Consider the following 19,610-nt stretch of genomic DNA (forward strand, 5'->3'; position numbering starts at 1 on the left):
TCAGTCGCCAATTCTACGATCTTCTCGCTCTGTAGACTTTCGTGAAGGAGCCGTGTGTACTCTTCTCGCCACACTCTTCTCTAGCGTCAATTTTGTCGCCACTTGCTTCGTAGTCATTGCATTACAATAAGAATGAATTGTCACTCTGTGTGCGCTTATTTGAATAGCAGAAGAGGTACAGGCGGAATTAAAGCTATGAATGGAGGTGGTGAGTGGTGTCTGTATATCTCAGTGGACAGAGTGCTATCCCGAAAAGGGGAAATGCCCTGATGTGACACATGGTTTGGATCTGCCAGGAAGTTTCATTGCGCTATAACGAACTGCCTGTGCGGTCTGTCGGTATGATCCTCGCATGTCTTTCCTGCGATAATCCCCATGGCCGCTTCCCCTGGGCACGGTGTGTTGCGATCTTCATCTAAAAATCACCAACATCGTTAGACGCACCCAGAGACGTCGTTCGCTGAGTCTGATCTCGCTGCATAGAAATGAGCTTTTCCTTCACTGAAAATAAGTTGGTGTAAGGCTAAAATTGTAATCAACATATACCAAAAATACTGAAGTTACAATCTGATAGCATTCAGTCAACGTGCTGGTAGTGTAACACTGTCAGTTTCCGTCAGTGTATAAACGGCCTAAAAAGAGTTTTGCAGCGCTCTCAAGACTAGAATTTATTTCTTTCAATCATGTTAGTTTGAGCACAGAAAGTCGCTACGTACAGCCACCTGTTTACTGTGCATAAAAGGACACAGGCTCTCTGTGCAATTGAACTGAGAGGACTGTGTCTCCGTTCCTGGACGGTTGAGTGTTGAGTCCTCGAACAGGCATCACAGAAGCATTTCGCGCTTCGACCTTCTGCGCACTGCAACTGAAATATTGGAAATCTCTGTTATAGGAAGAATACAGCAAGGAAGAGATTGTCCAGGATATGCAGAATAGAGAGCTGATGAAAATGAGAAGGAATACTGGGCCTATAAGGCGCAACTTGTTAAGCCAACGACGTTTCATCACTTGTACGAATCAGAAATGTATGACATATATAAAGTTCCCCACCGTTGTTTCTGTTTGTATGTTCAAGGAGTGAATGGCGGGACTCCTTGGATCATCCATACATAAAATAATGCCTCTTACCGCGTTTTTCTGTCCGTATGTAATCTCATGAACTACTGTAGAGATTTTGATACGGTTTTCACTAAAGACAGTTTCATTAGGGAGGCTTGTGGACCCAGGAGACAGGCATAAACCTGCCGGACTGCGTGCCAAGCCGGTGCAAGCCACCACTACTGGGAGGCCGGTGCGAGCAACCGCCGACTTCGTAAACGACCCGTGGTGTAGCACCTATGAGACATTAAGCTGACGAGAACATTTCTTTTGTATTTTATGTTTAAGGGGCGTGAAGGGAAACGCAGGAAAAGGCCATACAGAAAATGTAGCTCGCACTGGAATGGCGCTGGAGTGGGCAGGCCGACAAGCGACGGTAGATCGTGACGAACTTCCTTGCGGTTGGGCAGTCTGGGTGCACGGTAGCACGTAGCTCCCATCATTGCCACGAGACGAAACAGGTGCTACTTGAGAACTTGCTCGCATACGCTCCTTAAACTGTTTAAATTATTTGGAAGTGATGGTACTCAGCGACCTAACCCTGTTCTCTGAATTTTAAGCATAATTATTTGTAGTGGCCCAGACAAGTCGTCATAGGTACCCATAGGTACCCATGCAAAACCAATACGATTTACTGGTAATGTTTATGGTTACCTTATTATGTGTTTCTATAAGACAACACACATTAATGAACGATGGAAGCAGAGATAGTTGCTGCATTGGAGAGCGTGTTCCTCTCCCCGCAGAGAACGTATCTACATTGTCTTCTGTGTGTCATGTGACTGCAATGTCACCAGCATCACGTCCAGCATAGAATGTGCAACACACGCGATATCAACACATACGGTAGCGGCAAGATTGCGTCTGTACGACATAATGGATATTGCATTTCGTAAACCGTGCAGGTAATACTCTTTTCTCATACCCCTGCGTCAAGGCTGTCATATCATCATTCACAGCCACTCGCCAACATATAGTCAACGTCCGTGGCCAACAACCTGATTTTGTCAGTGTTTATCCATGACAAATGCATATTCTAACAGAGAATATAACGACAGTCGTGGAAAACATCAGTCGCTAATTCAATACTGTATAACAAATGGTGAGCAGGACATGCCGTCAAGAACCTCTTCCTCAGCAAGGGGTACAGCAGCCGCCTCCCAATAAGTTTACTTACCTCAACTCACTCACGTCACAGAAAACAGATAGTAGTATGGACACAGGAATACCGCATAGTCGAAGCTCCAAACGTGGAAATATGTCGCAGGTCATTTGGACTGATGAGTCGTGGTACACATCGGCACATGACGATAATAGACTACAAGGTAGTTGAAACCCACGTGAAGCGATGTGTCCCAGTCGTCAACAGGGCAGTGGGCTCAGAAGCTTGGAGGAGGAAATCTGAAGTAGAGCTGAAATGTCCCTGATATGTATATCGAATCTTTTTGCTGAGCGATACGCGAGCCTGTGGTTCAGTCGTGATTCGTTGTTTCCCCACAGACGACCACGAGAGATTTATACTTGCTTCCAGTTGCTTTTAGGAGGAGGCGGTAGGAATATAACGTATGGAAAAAAGCTCACGAATTGTGACAAAAGTTTCAGGAACTCTCCATACGTAGTCCACACAGTCTTTAGACTGAACTCATTCTAACTGAACATACAAGGGACGACATCGACGAGATTTGCATGCCTTTGACTCCATTTAAATCAATATCCGTGAATTTCGGGCGATATTTGCGTGCTTTCGGGTGGTTTAAATTATCTCAGAGTGCTTATGAGCCACTATTAATTTGATGGCGGACATATAATTATATTTCGATTAAAATTGTGACTGACGTTGAGTGGTAGGAGCAAGTTGACAGCCAACTGTAGTTCTCTCTCGAGCGCCAGCCTCAACCTAGCCGGAAATCAAGGAGAAGTTTCTTCCAGACATCAAAGACGTTGGAAGCACCTCCGGATAAGACAGGACTTTTACTGTGTAAATCTAAGCGTCGAGGCTGGGTAGCTGCGTGCGAAAATCTTCTGTCTAGCTACAACGAGTACTGGGTTCTGGAGGTTCCTTAACCGGTTAGGAACTGCTGTCTGCGGGACTAAATTGTCACTTACGTCACGGGTCTTCAGACGATGGCAAGTGCGAATGTGGCCAAGAAGTTCCCCCTCTGGTTATTTTCATCCTCAGAACAATATTTATTTCTTGCCAACGACAATGCCATTGGTGCAGCTCAGCTATAGAGAAATGTTATTTGAATGTAGATTCAATGAATTCTTTTGGCTTGTTAATTTAATTTTTTTGTAATCTATGTGTTTATAATTAAAATTGTCACATAATCATGCATAAATTTAACTGTATATATTTACCATTCTTCTGACATGAGGAAAAAGAGAAACGAGCAAATAGGACCATTAGCAATATGTAGGATAGGTTTTGTTCTTCATCTGTAAGTACACATTACAGTTGCTGAATTGCAGCGTCTTTACATACATACGGTGTCTCAAAAATACCGACCACGCTTAGTATGTCGTGCAGGAAGGCAAACTGATCGGTTTTCACGCAGGAACCCGCATCCGTAAGTGCACAGGTGAGACGCTGTGGAGCGTCGAAGTCAGAATGAACGGTTGTGATGGTATGTTCCGATTCGTTTTGATATCTGAATACGGAAAGTGTGCTACCCTTTAGCGATCTGTGCACTGCGGATGGACGAACTGAGCCTAGTAACATACCCGCGCATGCACTACTGTATATTCCTCCACACTGCTCTTGTGCGCATCCTACTGCGGACCGCGTGTGGTATGCCAGTGCAGTAACTTTGTTGTCAGCAGTGAGACATGTACCAGTACATTTCTGCAGAAGTAATCGACATTGTGCTTGCATACGGCAAAGCGGAATGCAATGAGAGAGCTGTTGCAAGTTTGTATGCAGAACGTTTTTCGAACAGACGTACCCCACACCGTTCCATGTTCGCGGCCATCGAAAGTCCCCTCAGACAAGCTGGAAAGTTGCACGTAGGTATTTTCCACCTGAGGTGTGTCCACTGTACAGTAAAATAGTAGCACTTTGTGCTTGTGAATACTATTCCCATTCTACTGTTTGTCCTCTGGTAGGTAATGGAAATGAACGTTTGGCGTCATTGGCCGGGAGGCCCTTACTGGGCAGATCCGGCTGCCTTGGTGCAGGTCTTATTACATTCGACGCCACATTGGGCGACCTGCTCCCCGGATGAGGATGAAATGATGATCAAGAGAACACAACGCCCAGTCCCTGAGTGGAGAAAATCCCCGACGCAGCCGGGAATCGAACCCGGGCCCGTAGGACGGCAATCCGTCACGCTGACCATTCAGCTATCGGGGCAGACTTCTGGTAGGTACTGAAACGAGGTGCGGGTAGTCTACGCTCGGCTGGAACCCTACAGTTAGAGGAGAACGTGTTGACAATGTTCGAAGAGGACCCATCCTCAGGATTCGGCAGGTGGCACAACACGCATGTTTCAGGGGATGAAAATCCATGTGCGCAGGTGATTCAAAATCACCAACACGGGTTCAGTATTAACCTCTGGGCCGGGATAATTGGTGACCGTACCATTTGGCCATATCTACTGGCAAACAAACAGGATCGATCTACCTCACACTATTACAGATGTTTTGCCCGCCCTATCGGATACAGTGTTACTAAATGTTCAGATGGACATGTGGCTGCCACACGACGAAGCTGCAGCACACGTTGATGTCAAATGTGCTGACTCACCTCGACGTCGCATACCCCAGTCGATGGACTGGTAGGGCTGGACCGGTTCCATGGCCAGCTCGAACGTCAGATCTGACACCTCTCGACTGTTTTCTGTGGGGCAGTATGAAGAGTATGGTGGTATATGGTGCGTCAGCGGAGGATCTTTTTGCTCGAGTCCAAGAAGCGATTGAAATACTTCAGAAACAACTGCATGTAATGACTCATATGTCACGCTTAGTACCACCTATGTACGTTCTGCAGTGACATTGGAAGTACGTAATTCGAAGCCCGTTTGTAATGTAGACAGCATGATGTGCTGCTCATGTTAGGTATATTGACATAATGTGGAATGCATACCCTTCTCTGATTTCTGCACTGTCCAGAGCCAAATTCAGAAGCACAAAACCTGTTGCCCACTTGGTTGTCTAATGGTAATCATCGTACATGCCCCTTGCTGGCCATGGAAATAATGTAATTTTCATAATTTTCTACGTAGATATGATGACAAGAGGTGTCTAAATGCGTAATGGAATAATAAATAAGTGAATGCATAAATCTGTTTCTATCTTATTGCGCTACAATCTGGAACCGCGCGACCGCTACGGTCGCAGGTTCGAATCCTGCCTCGGGCATGGATGTGTGTGATGTCCTTAGGTTAGTTAGGTTTAAGTAGTTCTAAGTTCTAGGGGACTGATGATCACAGCAGTTAAGTCCCATAGTACTCAGAGCCATTTGAACCATTTCTATCTTATTAAAAGTAACAGCCCTGTAATTGTAGTCATGGGCGGAGTACACGGACGAAACAAAATGACAACACCAGGAAGGAGTTGTGCGACATAAACGAAAACTGGTAGACGTACTTCTACTACTGCAAGATGATGTCTATTCAGATTTCGTGCCTGCCACATAAGAGCGGCGCCAGTAGCATCACTATGAGAATGCAAATCAAGTTCACTTTAAATACACGCTGTAACGGTCGTGAGCGTTTTAGCTAGCTTTGAGATCGGACGTGGTGAGTTGACATGACTCAACAAGATAAGACGCCATTGTCGACACCTCACTGAGTTCGAATGAGGCCGTGTAATAGAAGTACCAGAAGCTGCTCTTTCTTGTGCGATATTGCAGAAAGGCTTGGATAGAATTAAGCCACTGTACATGACTGTTGGGAGCGGTGGTCACGACAGTTTACAGTACGGTCGCAAGAAGACGTGGCGGTACCGAGAAGGAAGACCGTCGTATTCGCCGTATGGTTCTAGTACATCGCAATGCACCTGCAGTAGCAATCTGAGCAGCAGTTGGCAGCACAGTGACGCAACGAGCTGTTACAAATCGGTTACTTCAAGACAGCTCCTGGCCTGACGCGTGTAGCGTGCATTCCACTGATTCCAAACCCAGGGCCATTTGCGACTTTAGTATTGTCAAGGGAGAGCTCATTTGAGGCCAGGGTGTAGGTCTGTTGTGTTTTCTGATGAAACCAGTTCTGTCCCGGTGCCAGAGATGGCCGTGTGTTGGTTATGAGGTGGCCAATAGGGGGTTGAGAACCAATCTGTTTGCATGCTAGACACACAGGACCTACACCTGGAGTTATAGCTTGGGATTCGATTTCATATGACAGCAGGAGCACTCTTGTGGTTATCCCACGCACCGTGACTGCAAATTTCTACGTCAGTCTGGTTATTCGGCCTGTGGTGGTGCCATTCATGAACATGGCCGTCCCTGTATTGACCGACCAAGTGCAACAGACATGGAACTCCATCCCACAGTCACATTCGCACCTTGCACATACACCCATGCCCGAGGGAGGTCTCGAACCTCCTCCGGGACCAGCCGCACAGTCCATGACTGCAGCGCCCAAGACCGCTCGGCTAATGCCGCGTGCGGCTGCACTCAACGTTCTGGAGGTTACACCAGTTGTTAATGTACTAGCATGCCGCATTTGCAATGGGTTATCTTGCGGTTACATTAACCTGTGATTGTGCAATCACTTAAATATGTTACCTAGACAAATGTATTCGTGAAATTTCATTACTTTGAATTAATTATTTTTTGGTGTTGCGATTTTCTTCCTTCAGTGTAGTTGTTAAATGAGACGACTGTGGTTGCAGTTCGCGGGCGACCAGGTGAAGATCCGCCGGGACAAGGGCTGGTGGGCGGTGTGCGTGCCGGCCTCGTGCTCGCCGCGGCAGGTCCAGCGCGCCCTGGACGCAGCATTCAGGGTCGCAGGCCCGCGCATGCGAGTGCAACTGCGCGCACAGCTGCGAGACGACTACTGCTCCACGGGGGAGCCCCTGCAGCCGGGCCGCTCCACCGTCATCTTCGTGTGAGTTAACGGCGGCTCCTCTCGGTGCCACCAATGATGGTTTTTGGCGGGACGTTTCGCATGCTACTGTAGGAACCATCTACGGAAATGGATGAAAGACGGTAAAACCGAGAGTAGGTGACTTTGTGCGGGACGTACTTGCGTCGTCACAGAACGTGAAGGCCAGAGGTATTCTCGTTTTGTAGAGCAGGATAGGCGACGATCAGTGGTAAGTCTGACGACGGAGTACATTGAATGTGCGGACACAAGCACACTACTCAGCACATACTGTTGAAGATGGAGCAGCGCAGCAGACGAGCGACCTAACAACATCGTCAATTACGATTCACAAGCTGCGACATCGTCGCCAAAAAACAGTGACCCTTATATGTAATATAAGTTTCCTTTAATTTACGTCTATGGTCACAAACTGTTTGATAACAAATTACCGATTTCGGTCTTTCATGACCATCATCAAATCTGTTTCATAAAAACAAAGTCCTAATGTACTGCAGTCATAGTGACATCGTCAAATGTTAAATGTGGAATCAGCACCAGCATCGTCAAATACGTATAGATAATATCACAAGCACAAGTCATGTTGTCAGTATGTTATCTATATGTGTTTGACGATGCTGGTGCTGATTCCACATTTAACATTTGACAATGCCACCATGGCTGCAGCACATTAGGACTTTGTTTTTATGAAACAGATCTGATGATGGTCATTAAAGAGCGAAACCGGTAATCTGTTATCAAACAGGAAACTTATCAATTACGATTGCCGCGGGCACGGGATCATGGCGACTGAACCACGAATCAATGGAAACCTGATGTCTGGTCGGACGTTTCTTGTTACATCAGGTCGATGGTCGTGTCAGAACAATCTGTCATTTAAGGTGAACGGCTGTTCGAAACAAATATCGTGCCACATAAGCAGGGGGCGGGGGCAGTGTTATGCTATGTGGGACGTTCACCTGTGTCTGTGGTAGTAACCGAAGGCTTCATGAAGGCTGTGGAGTACATGAACATTATTCCAAACCAACTGCACACTTCATACTAATAGTGTCCTTCACGCACAAACGAAGTCAACACTTAGGTCATTGGCCAAGGACTCTGGCATCTCTATACCCCCCCCTTTCCTCCTCCTCCCCCTCCCTCCCCCCCATTACAATAAAATCAATGGAGGAATAGTGAAGCGGTAGTTACCAAGGAAGGGGATGTACATGTATATAAAACATTTGGCAGTCACTCCCCCTCCTCCTACCATCCTTCTCTGGCGTCTCCATTCCGCTCCCACAACTCTTCAACTGTCCTTTCACTGATACTAGTCAAACAGGTTCACTTTCTTTCTTTTGCTTGTGCCTTTTTCCCGCAATGACGCAGGGTCGACATGGTTAATCGGAATTGACAAGGTAAATTTAAGTGGGTGGCCGGATGCCCTTCCTGCCGCCACCCTGTACCCCCTGGGACGGACTTAGTGTACCCCAACTGTCTGTGTCGAGTGTAATCCATGGAATAGTGCGAATGTGTTCAGATGTCTGCGAGCTGTGTAACTGAGGCGGAACGTGGGGATCAGCCTACTATACACCAAGCTGGATGTGGAAAACCGCCTAAAAACCACATCCAGGCTGGCCGGCACACCGGCCTCCGTCGTTAAGCCACCGGGCGGATTCGATCTGGGGCCTGCGCGCCTACCCGAGTCCAGGAAGCAGCGCATTAGTGCTCTCGGCTAATATGGAGGGTTAGTCGAACAGGTTCACTGCATCGTATTATTTAAGCGATGATATTGCAGCTGCGGTATGGGGACGTATTTCACTGAAAAACTGACCGTGAAGCAGGAGCAACGACGTATAATTAGACAATGGTATGTAAACAATTCAGACAAGAGCGCCGCGCCACGCCACCGCTCGAGTGTGGGGTCCGTCGTGAAATCGACACGTTTGGTCGGCAGACGATGTCCCTCACCCCACCGCAGGCTCTAGGAGGAGAACGCCAAATGTATGCGCAGCAGAAGGACGCATGGACTGCGAGAAGCCGTTCTTAATGATGTACACCACTCCAGACAACCGTTAGAGAGTAATGTAACCACAACAAGCGACACTGGCCATAGACAGTGTCCAGCTAACCAGGGGCACCAGAAGATCCTGTAGAAAATCTAAACATCGATTGTGAAGAAGAAATTAAAAGTGTAACATGCTGCAGCTAAGCAATGGAGAATACAGTGTGTCCCAAAAAGAATGACCCGATTTTAACTTGTAATAATATTGAAACAAATGTCACTAGGTAAATGGAACATCACCAGATGTAATCGGCATGGTCTAGACTCTAGAGTTTCAGAAAAAATCTGCTAGATGTCGCTACGAGCGCTGACCTGGAGCGTGCAGCCAGTCTCGCGCACTGTCGTCCGGGCAACAGAAGGCGTATTGCGTTATTGACTTTAGTCGTACTCAATCACTGATCGCAGTTCAGCGGGCGTTTCATATTCGATTTCGTGCTAAACCATCATCACCAAAGAACATTCGACGGTGGTATAAACAGTTTAAAGAAACAGGATGCCTCTGAAAAGGCAAAATTCCTGGCCGGCCACGCGTTCCTGAACAAACAGTGGAACAAAGCCAACGAGCGTTTGAGCAGAGCCCCCGCAAGCGTACGCGTCGTGCTAGCCGAGAACTTGCGTTACCGTTCATGACAGTGTGGCATCGTTTAGCCTTCAAACCATACCGATCTGGTACAAGCTCTTCGAGATACTGACAAAGTGAAGCGAGTGGACTTTAGCAATGCTATTCTAGAGGACATAGAAGAAGACACTTGTATGTCACGGTTGATATTCAGCGATGAGGCAACTTTCCATATTAGCGGTGAGGTTCACCGTCATAACGTGCGTATATGGGGGCTCAAAAATCCTGATGAAACAATTGAAAACGGACGTGATTCACCAAAAGTAAATGTTTTTTGTGCTGTTCCGCAAAGCAAGGTTTATGGACCTTACTTTTTTGAGGAAGAAATCGTAACAGGACAATCATATCTTGCAATGCTACGGAACTGGTTATTCCCACAACTTGACTCTGACAATTTCATCTGTCAGCAAGATGGAGCGCCACCGTACTGGCACAACAACGTGCCTAACAACAACGTGCATCAACGTTGGACAGGGCGTGCAGGACCGCGAGACCAGGCTTTACACTCTTGGCCTCCTGGGTCCCCTGACTTAACACCATGTGATTTCTTCGTCTGGAGATATCTTAAACAATGTGTTTACGCTCCTCCTTTACCTCGTGACATTGATGAACTAAAAACCAGAATATCAGCTGCTGTAGCTTCAGTCACGGAAGACACCTTACGCTCAGTTTGGCATGAATTCGGCTATTGGCTACATGTCGTCCGTGCAACCAGTGGAGGACATATTGAACATTTATGATGGATTTTTATAAACTTCTGTCTTTTCTGAGTAATTTGGTATGAAATTTGTTGGTGTTAAGCCCTTCTTCCTAATAAATAGTTCTATTTAAAATCGGGTCATTCTTTTTGGGACACCCTGTATTTTACCTTTAATGAATCGGGAGCTTGCAGAATTAAGGAAAGACAACATATTTAGATAGTTGTAGATAGAAAAACATGATTATTCCATAATTTACTACGAAGGCTTGGGGCAAAACATACAGTCTGAGTTACCCCTCTCCTACATACGTATAGGCAACACAGAAGACGAACAAACGATAACAGACGAAATACAGTAAATCAAAATCAATAGCCACGAGCAAAAACTCGGCAATAAAGGTACAAAGACATTCAATCTCTGGAAAGTCCCACAAAAGATGTTCATCCCCCTATTGACTCATCTCTTCAGTTTCTGATACAATTCAGTTGACATGGAGGAAGAGGGGAATGCGCGCTATGATCACAGTAAACATACTGAAGCACAATGTTCCACAAGCACCAAATCGTTAACATAGAATTACTGCCAACACATGTTTCATTTCAGAGATTTCATATACGCTGCTAGCCACTAACAGTTTTGGAGCTGCACAGCTCGGAATAAGATAAAAAAATCTTGCTCCAATAGCAAATTATAAAAAGTGTTCTTGTAGCGATTCCATACACAGCTGCAGCGTGTTGAGAGCTATGGAGATCGGGTGCACTGGCAGCCTCGTTATTCTGCATTTCCCAGAAGGTATTGCTCCTATTGACCACTATGTAAAGCACTCTCTGGCAACATACCTCGCAACAACTAAACCCAAGAACCTCCCCTTGTTAGACAGCGTGGCTTGTGATGGCGGATAAAGCTGTAAACACTCACGGAGATAAAAAAGTAAATCACAGAGAAAAATAACGTTTTAGAGTCATCATAACGAATAATCAGTGGTTTATTTCCTGCAACGCTAATGTACAATTAAGAAGGACTGTTTGCCATAAAGCGGTTGAGATTTGTGCCTTGATTAACCACTGACAAATACTTTTCTTGCCTTTCTTAAAAACTAGATATACGCCTCCAGGCTACAAAAAATATTATTTTCTCATACTCTTATATTAAAACTCTCTACCACATATACACACTATCGTAAACTCAGATCCGCGTTCCGAGGTTCGTAACGTCTCGTACATGGATGGTACCTCTTACAACACACGAAATGCATCTATACAAAGAAAGATTAGTTTTAACTACCTGTCGACATCGAGGTCGTTAGAACACAGCACAACCTCGGATGTATCAACGATGGGGAAGGAAATCGGGCTAAAAAAAAAAAATCCTGGCATTTGTCGGGGGCGGTTAGAGAAACCACAGAAAACCTAAACTGGACGGTCGGACACATGATTGAACTGTCATCCTCATGAAGGCGAATGCAGTGTACTAACCACTTATCTGTACATTATCGTAAAGAAACTGGTTTGCCAAAAGTTACGAGGAGGGTTCTCCCATTTGATGATGTATTCTGAATTACAAGCCTGTGTGACGGCCATTTACAATATATGCCGTATGTGTAAACACAATATTTGAACAGTCAGTTACAGGTAGATATGTAGTGAATGGCGAAGCATGTGTTGAGTTAACTGACTTTGAACGTGGGATGATGAAGAATTCAGGTTCCCGTGCTGAACAGAGTTGGGAGTGGATCTTCAAATTAACTACATCTGTAAATCGCCACAAAGGACTACCACAGAAGTTCGTTGAACGGACGTCACATCGCCTATGCAGAGCTTTATGGGGTGATGGACGGTCCAGAGTGTGCCAGATCGCTACCGATTTGAGTTCATAGCATGGGGTACAGCAGCTGATGACTGATATCGCATCCGGAGTCTACACTGACAATCGGCCACGCAGTATGTGAAGGATAAATTAATAAACGAAAGTATCTTTGAGGCTGGGATGTAGGATCGCCCTCTGGAAGCGCTTCACGTTTTCTAATGATTGCAACAAAACGACGTCTTATCTACATTTCAACATTTTCCGAATCTGTGCCACCCCTAAGATACGGGCTGCAGTGTACATGCCACCAAGAAATTTTCTGTGATAAGGAGAACTGGGATCAGATCCCATCTACTATGTGAGGACAGTTTACTCGTGTGGCTCGCTTCTCAAGTTGGCAACATTGGGACGATATCTTAACTATGAATTTTTCGGGTAGGCGACCATCATGAATGCGGGTATAGCGTAGTATCGTGATTGTGTTGTCGATTACAATGAGAAAAGGACGACACATGTTGCAAACAAACAGCCTTTTCCTTTATAAAAGCAGCGAGGGGTCCACAGATCTGAACATCCCCATCCGATAGACGGATCCCCAGCACCACTCCAACATTTGCTCCCTTTTCCAAGACGTTTGCATTGTAATACAGGATACTGAACGCTAAGCATGGTGGCTACCACCTCTCCTCCCTCTGATGACCAAATCTGCAGCTCTCTCAATAAAAATCATCATTAGACGATCGTGGGGAAACACAAAAGAAGTTGGAGCAAATATCCCATTGGTATAACGATAGGTAAATGTGGGTAGAACAAGGTTAGTGGCGAACATCTGAGGCGCGTCCCGTCATTTACATGTTATTGCCGAAAGTGAAGCAATATGAAAGCGAACAAACACGTAAAATCTGTGTAACAGGTAAGGTGGACGGAAGAAAGATTCGATAGAGGGGTTCTAGTAAAGTGCAGTGCACTCAAAGTATATATATATATTTGAGTCAACCGTCTTCTGACTGGTTTGATGCGGCCCTCCACGAATTCCTCTCCTGTGCCAACCTCTTCATCTCAGAGTAGCACTTGCAACCTACGTCCTCAATTATTCGTCGAATATATTACAATCCTTTTCAGTTTTTGCCCTCTATAGTTTCCTCTAGTGCCATGGAAGTCATTCCTTGATGTCTTAAAAGATGTCTTATCATCCTGTCCCTCCTTCTTGTCAGTGACTTCCACATATTACTTTCCTCTCCGATTCTGCGCAGAACGTCCTTTATTCCTTACTTTTCAGTCCACCTGATTTTCGATATTTGTCTCAAATGCTTCCATTCTTTCCTTTTCCGGTTTTTCGACAGTCCAAGTTTCACTACCACACACTGCTATGCTGCAAACATATATACTCCGAAATTTCTTCCTCAAATTAAGGCCCGTGTTTGATACAAAAACACTTCTTTTGGCCGTGAATACCCTTTTTGCCAGTGCTAGTCTGCGTTTGATGTCCTCCTTACTCCGTCCGTCTTTGGTTAGCAGAATTCCTTAACTTCATCTACTTCGTGACCATCAATCCTGATAACTTTCTCGCCGTTCTCATTTCTACTACTTCTCATTACCTTACTTTCAGTCCATATTCTACACTCATTACACTGTTCATTCCATTCAGCAGATCAAGTAATTCTTCTTCACTTTCGCTCAGGATAGCGATGACTTCAGCGAATCGTATCATTGATATCCTTTCTCCTTGAAATTTAATTCCACTTGTGAAACTTTCTTTTATTTTCATCATTGTTTCTTCGATGTACAGATTGAACAGTAGAGGCGAAAGACTACATTCCTGTCTTACACCCTTTTTAATCCTATCACTTCGTTCTTGGTTGTGCACTCGTATTATTCCCTCTTCTCTCTTGTACATATTGTACATTATCCGTCTCTCCTTATAACTTACCCCTATTTCTCTCAGACTTTCGAACACCTTACACCATTGTACACAGTCGAAGTTTTTTTCCAGGTCGACAAATCCTATGAAAGTGTCTTCATTTTTCTTCAGTCTTGCTGCAACGTCAGAATTGCCGCTCTGGTGCCTTTACCTTTCCTAAAGCCAAACTGATCGTCATCTAACACTTCCTCAATTTTCTTTTCCGTTCTTCTGTTTATTGTTCCTGTCAGCAACATGAATGCATGAACTGTGAAGATTATTGTGCGATAATTCTCACACTTGTCAGCTCTTGCAGTCTTCGGAATTTTGTGAATGATATTTTTCCGAAAGTCGGGTGGTATATACATTCTATACATCAACGTGAATAGTCGTTTTGTTACCACTTCTCCCAACGATTTTAGAAATTCTGATTGAATGTTATCTAACCATTCTGCCGTATTTGATCTCCTCCAAAGTTCTCTTAAACTCTGATTCTAATACAGGATCCTCTATCTCTTCCAAATCGACTCCTGTTTCTTGTTCTCTCAGACCAGACAAATCTTCCCCCTTATAGTGCCCTCCCATCTACCGTTTCCACCTATCCGCTCTCTTCTCTGCGTTTAACAGTGGAATTACAGTTGCGCTCTTAATGTTACCACCGTTTCTTTTAATTTCACCGAAGGATATTTTTACTTTCCGGTATGCTGAGTCAGTCCTCCCGACAATCATTTTATTTTCGATTTCTTCACACTTTTCCTGCAGCCTTCTCGCCTTAGCTTCCCTGCATTTCCTATTCGGTTTATTCCTGAGCGTTTTGTATTTCTATATTCCTGAATTTCCCGGATCATTTTTGTACTTCCTTATTTCATCGACCAACTGAAATATTTCTTCTGTTACCCGTGGCTTCTTTACTGTTACTTTCTTTATACATATGTTTTTCTTTCCAACTTCTGTGATTATCGTTTTTAGAGATGTTCATTCCTCTTCAACTATACTGTCTACTGAGCTATTCCTTATCTTTGGGTACTGATTTTTCCTGACTAATCTCTTAAACTTCAGCCTACTCATCATCAAGTGTATACGACAGCAATAAAATTGCAATACGTAGTGTAACTGAAGTGATTAGGTAACTTAAAACAGAATCTCAGAAGCGAGGTGATGTTCTCGTGAGGCCCTGTTGGGTAAAATTAGAGGGCCAGTATTCGAGGAACACTGCACAACAGTCTGCTGTGTGCATCATACTCTCGCGTAGGAATCACACGAGTAAGGTACAAGGGATTAAGTAGTGTACGGGGGTATACACGCAGTAGTATTTTCAGATGCCGGTAAACAATCCATTCTACTGTAGTTTCTTTTCAGTATAAAAAGAAGCGAGTATCTTATAACACAAACTGCTGGTGGTTTGTGATGAAATGAAACCTTAAATTCAATTTCCTCCACCCGATAATCCAGCGAGAATGACTCTGCCTTCATTTACTAAGTTATCTCTGTATACAGGTTGTTTCATCTAAAACTTGTACCGCAAATAATGCGGAAATCGAAAGTACTGCTGATGTGCTGTTGTCACAGAATGGGTTACTCGCTAGGGGCTCATATTGTTAGCCAATCAATAGACTTAAACAATACTTAGAAAGCGTTTTTTTGCATATATACGTTTTTTTAAATAGAACGATGCTTATTGACATTAACGAAGTACACTACTGGTCATTAAAATTGCTACACCAAGAAGAAATGCAGATGATAAACGGGTATTCATTGGACAAATATATTATACTAGAACTGACATGTGATTACATTTTCACGCAATTTAGGTGCATAGATCATGAGAAATCAGTACACAGAACAACCACCTCTGGCCGTAATTACGGCCTTGATTCGCCTGGGTATCGAGTCAAACAGAGCTTGGATGGCACATACAGGTTCAGCTGCCCATGCAGCTTCAACACGATACCACAGTTCATCAAGAGTAGTGACTGGCGTATTGTGACGAGCCAATTGCTCGGCTATCATTGCCCAGACGTTTTCAGTTGGAGAGAGATCTGGAGAATGTGCTGGCCAGGGCAGCAGTCGAATATTTTCTGTATCCAGAGAGGCCCGTACAGGACCTGCAACATGCGATCGTGGTTTATCCTGCAGAAATGTAGGGTTTCGCAGGGATCGAATGAAGAGTAGAGGCGGGGTTGGGGATTTTCTCTGCCTCGTGATGACTGGGTGTTGTGTGATGTCCTTAGGTTAGTTAGGTTTAAGTAGTTCTGAGTTCTAGGGGACTGATGACCATAGATGTTAAGTCCTATAGTGCTCAGAGCCATCTGAACCATTTGAAGGGTAGAGCCACGGGTCGTAACACATCTGAAATGTAACGTCCACTGTTCAAAGTGCCGTCAATGCGAACAAGAGGAGACCGAGACGTGTAGCCAATGGCACCCCATACCATCACGCCGGGTGATACGCCAGTGTGGCGATGACGAATACACGCTTCCAATGTGCGTTCACCGCGATGTCACCAAACACGGATGCGACCATCATGATGCTGTAAACTGAACCTGGCTTCATTGGAAAAAATGACGTTTTGTCATTCGTGCGCCCAGGTTGATCGTTGAGTACACCATCGCAGGCGCTCCTGTCTGTGATGCAGCGTCGAAGGTAATCGCAGCCATGGTCTCCGAGCTGATAATCCATGCCGCTGCAAACGTCGTCTAACTGTTCGTGCAGATGGTTGTTGCCTTGCAAACGTCCCCATCTGTTGACTCAGGGATCGATACGTGGCTGCACGATCCGTTACAGCGATACGGATAAGATGCCTGTCATCTCGACTGCTAGTGATACGAGGCCGTTGGGATCCAGCACGGCGTTCCGTATGACCCTCCTGAACCCACCGATTCCATTTTCTGCTAACAGTAACTGGATCTCGACCAATGCGAGCAGCAATGTCGCGATACGATAAACCGCAATCGCGATAGGCTACAATCCGACCTTTAGGAAAGTCGGAAACGTGATGGTACGCATTTCTCTTCCTTAAACGAAGCATGACAACGTTTCACCAAGCAACTCCGGTCGACTGCTGTTTGTGTATGATAAATCTATTGGAAACTTTCCTCAGTCGCCGCCCGCGGTGGCCGAGCGGTTCGAGGGTCCCAGTCCGGAACCGCGCAACTGCTACGGTCGTAGGTTCAAATCCTGCCTCGGGCATGGATGTATGTGATGTCCTTAGGTTAGTTAGGTTTAAGTAGTTCTAAGTTCTAGGGGACTAGTGACCACAGATGTTAAGTCCCATAGTGCTCAGAGCCATTTGAACCATTTTTGAGGAAGCCAATGAGAATTGTCAACAGACGAATAGTGCACGTTTCGGCGGTTTGCCTGGCTATCAATGGTAATGTGCCTTCATCACTGAACATGATACGTGATACATGGGTTGTAGCATGCCTTAATGCCCTGTACGGAAGTTGACATGTTTCTCATAATCGTTTCAATGGAGCTCTTGATGGGAAAATATGTGATAAGGATGGAACCAATGTCGGTGAAGAATCCGTAGGACTCTTGCCTTACTCATGCCTTCTCGTGCGATTGCGTTGGAGCTAACTGGCGGATCAGCTGCAACAGAAACAAGAACATTAATTTCCTCATCTTATGTCGTCACTTTTTTCCTTCTGTTACCATTTTGAAGCGTTACAAAACCACTTTCACGTGACTAGCTGAAAATGTTGATAAATAATTGCCAAGATGGTTTGGGATATTTTGCCTCATACACCGTACAAGAATGAAGTGCATTCATCCTAGACTCTCCATACACCATGAGCATGTCGGTTTTTTCGGCGATGGTAAGTCCCATTGTCCACTCACGACCTACAACTTGGAGTGTCGCACACTAACTGTCTAGCAAGTCGCAATGCACTCAAGGAAAACACACACACACACACACACACACACACACACACACACACACACACACATACATACACACAAACACACATTCACGGTGTTAGCAAACATAGCAACATCATACGTAGCAACCAGGTTGAATGGCACACACAAGTGCCGGTGCGAACACTTTTCAAAATAAGATATCTCGTAAACGACTTGCACTATAATCTTGCAACCAACACCACTGACTTTCTAATTTTCCCTATTTTTAGCGTGTTAATATCAATAGGCATTGTTACATTTAAAAAGGGTATATTGGCACAAAAAATAACTTTCTGAGTACTATTACATCAGTTTATTGGCTAACAAAATGAGGCCCTGACTGCCCATCCATTCAGTGAAAACCGCACATCAATAGCGCTTGCCATTTCCGCAATATTTTCGGTGTAAGTTTTGGGTCCTCGTTTGACTGTCAAACAAAATTAAATTTGATACGAGTATAATTAAATGATTAACAAGTCAGAAAACTATCAGACATTTCACAATTTCAGTCTCATGGATGGAGGGTGGGTAACATTAATGAGTGGCTTCTTTTGGGTAATGCACTTGTCATAACCCTGCTCTTCGTTAGTTAGTAATGTTGAGTCACGTTTCATGCTCTCGCTAATTACATATTGCTTTGACCTTGTAGAGAAGAAAATGGGGATCCAAGATCGTTATCTGAGCTCTGCACGTGGCGTTGAATTAGATGCAGTCGGTTGCAGATCTTTTTTACAGATCTAAAGCATTTATTTTATTCCACATAGCAAGCAATAAAAATTATACTTTTTGCTTCGTAATTAACAAAGACGAGTGGGAAGTTACTTGCACAGAGAATACCTGGAACTTCGTATTGTGATGGTGCTATTCAGTTATCACGTCGGAAAACCCTAGGTAGCTCACACGACTCTTCATCATAACCTTTTCCACTCTAGCGAATCTCTTGTCATTGGAGCTAGTCTGCTAAGAATTAAACGAATCGTAAATCTTTGTATAGCTGCTGTCTTTAAATTTTGGCGTCAAAACTGATGCTTATGTGCAAACAAAGGCAGGTTGTTAGGTCGACACATTCAGACATATGACGACTTAATGTGACAGCTCTTTTGTTATGAACCTTTTTTATTGAAATATTAGGTCATTAAATTTCATTTTGGGTATGAAGTGATTACGCAGATTAACAGAAGACTTAGGGACTAAAGTCTTTTCCTTTTTTTTAAGAGTTCACATATTAAAATTACTTAGTATCAGCACAGCAATGTTAATACACAGAACTCAGTAGCATTTACTGTTCCAGAAGACACATACGGTCCGTCATGTAACTCAGGTCAAGAGTACGTCCTGTAACTATTCTCGTAGAGAGCAACTAATACAGGAAGACTTGGTGTAGTGGAACAAAACTTTTTTTTTTTTACTTTTTTGGCAGAATTTCTTTTCTATCTACTTGAAACTTGAAGAGTAGATATTGTGATTAAACATTCACTTATTTCTCGGACAGATTTTG

General features: G+C 44.5%; 1 protein-coding gene across 1 annotated transcript in view; it reads left to right on the forward strand.

Annotated features, from left to right (window-relative positions):
* Positions 1-19,610, forward strand: part of LOC126162354 (nose resistant to fluoxetine protein 6-like) — a 346,588-nt gene that overhangs the window by 141,461 nt on the left and 185,517 nt on the right. Inside the window, exon 4 of the mRNA XM_049918807.1 lies at positions 6,928-7,142. Coding sequence (XP_049774764.1) covers positions 6,928-7,142 — 215 coding nt within the window. The remainder of the gene's footprint in view (positions 1-6,927; positions 7,143-19,610) is intronic.

This window comes from Schistocerca cancellata, chromosome 2 (assembly GCF_023864275.1).
Source record: "Schistocerca cancellata isolate TAMUIC-IGC-003103 chromosome 2, iqSchCanc2.1, whole genome shotgun sequence".
In the NCBI taxonomy this organism is placed as follows: Eukaryota; Metazoa; Arthropoda; class Insecta; order Orthoptera; family Acrididae; genus Schistocerca; species Schistocerca cancellata.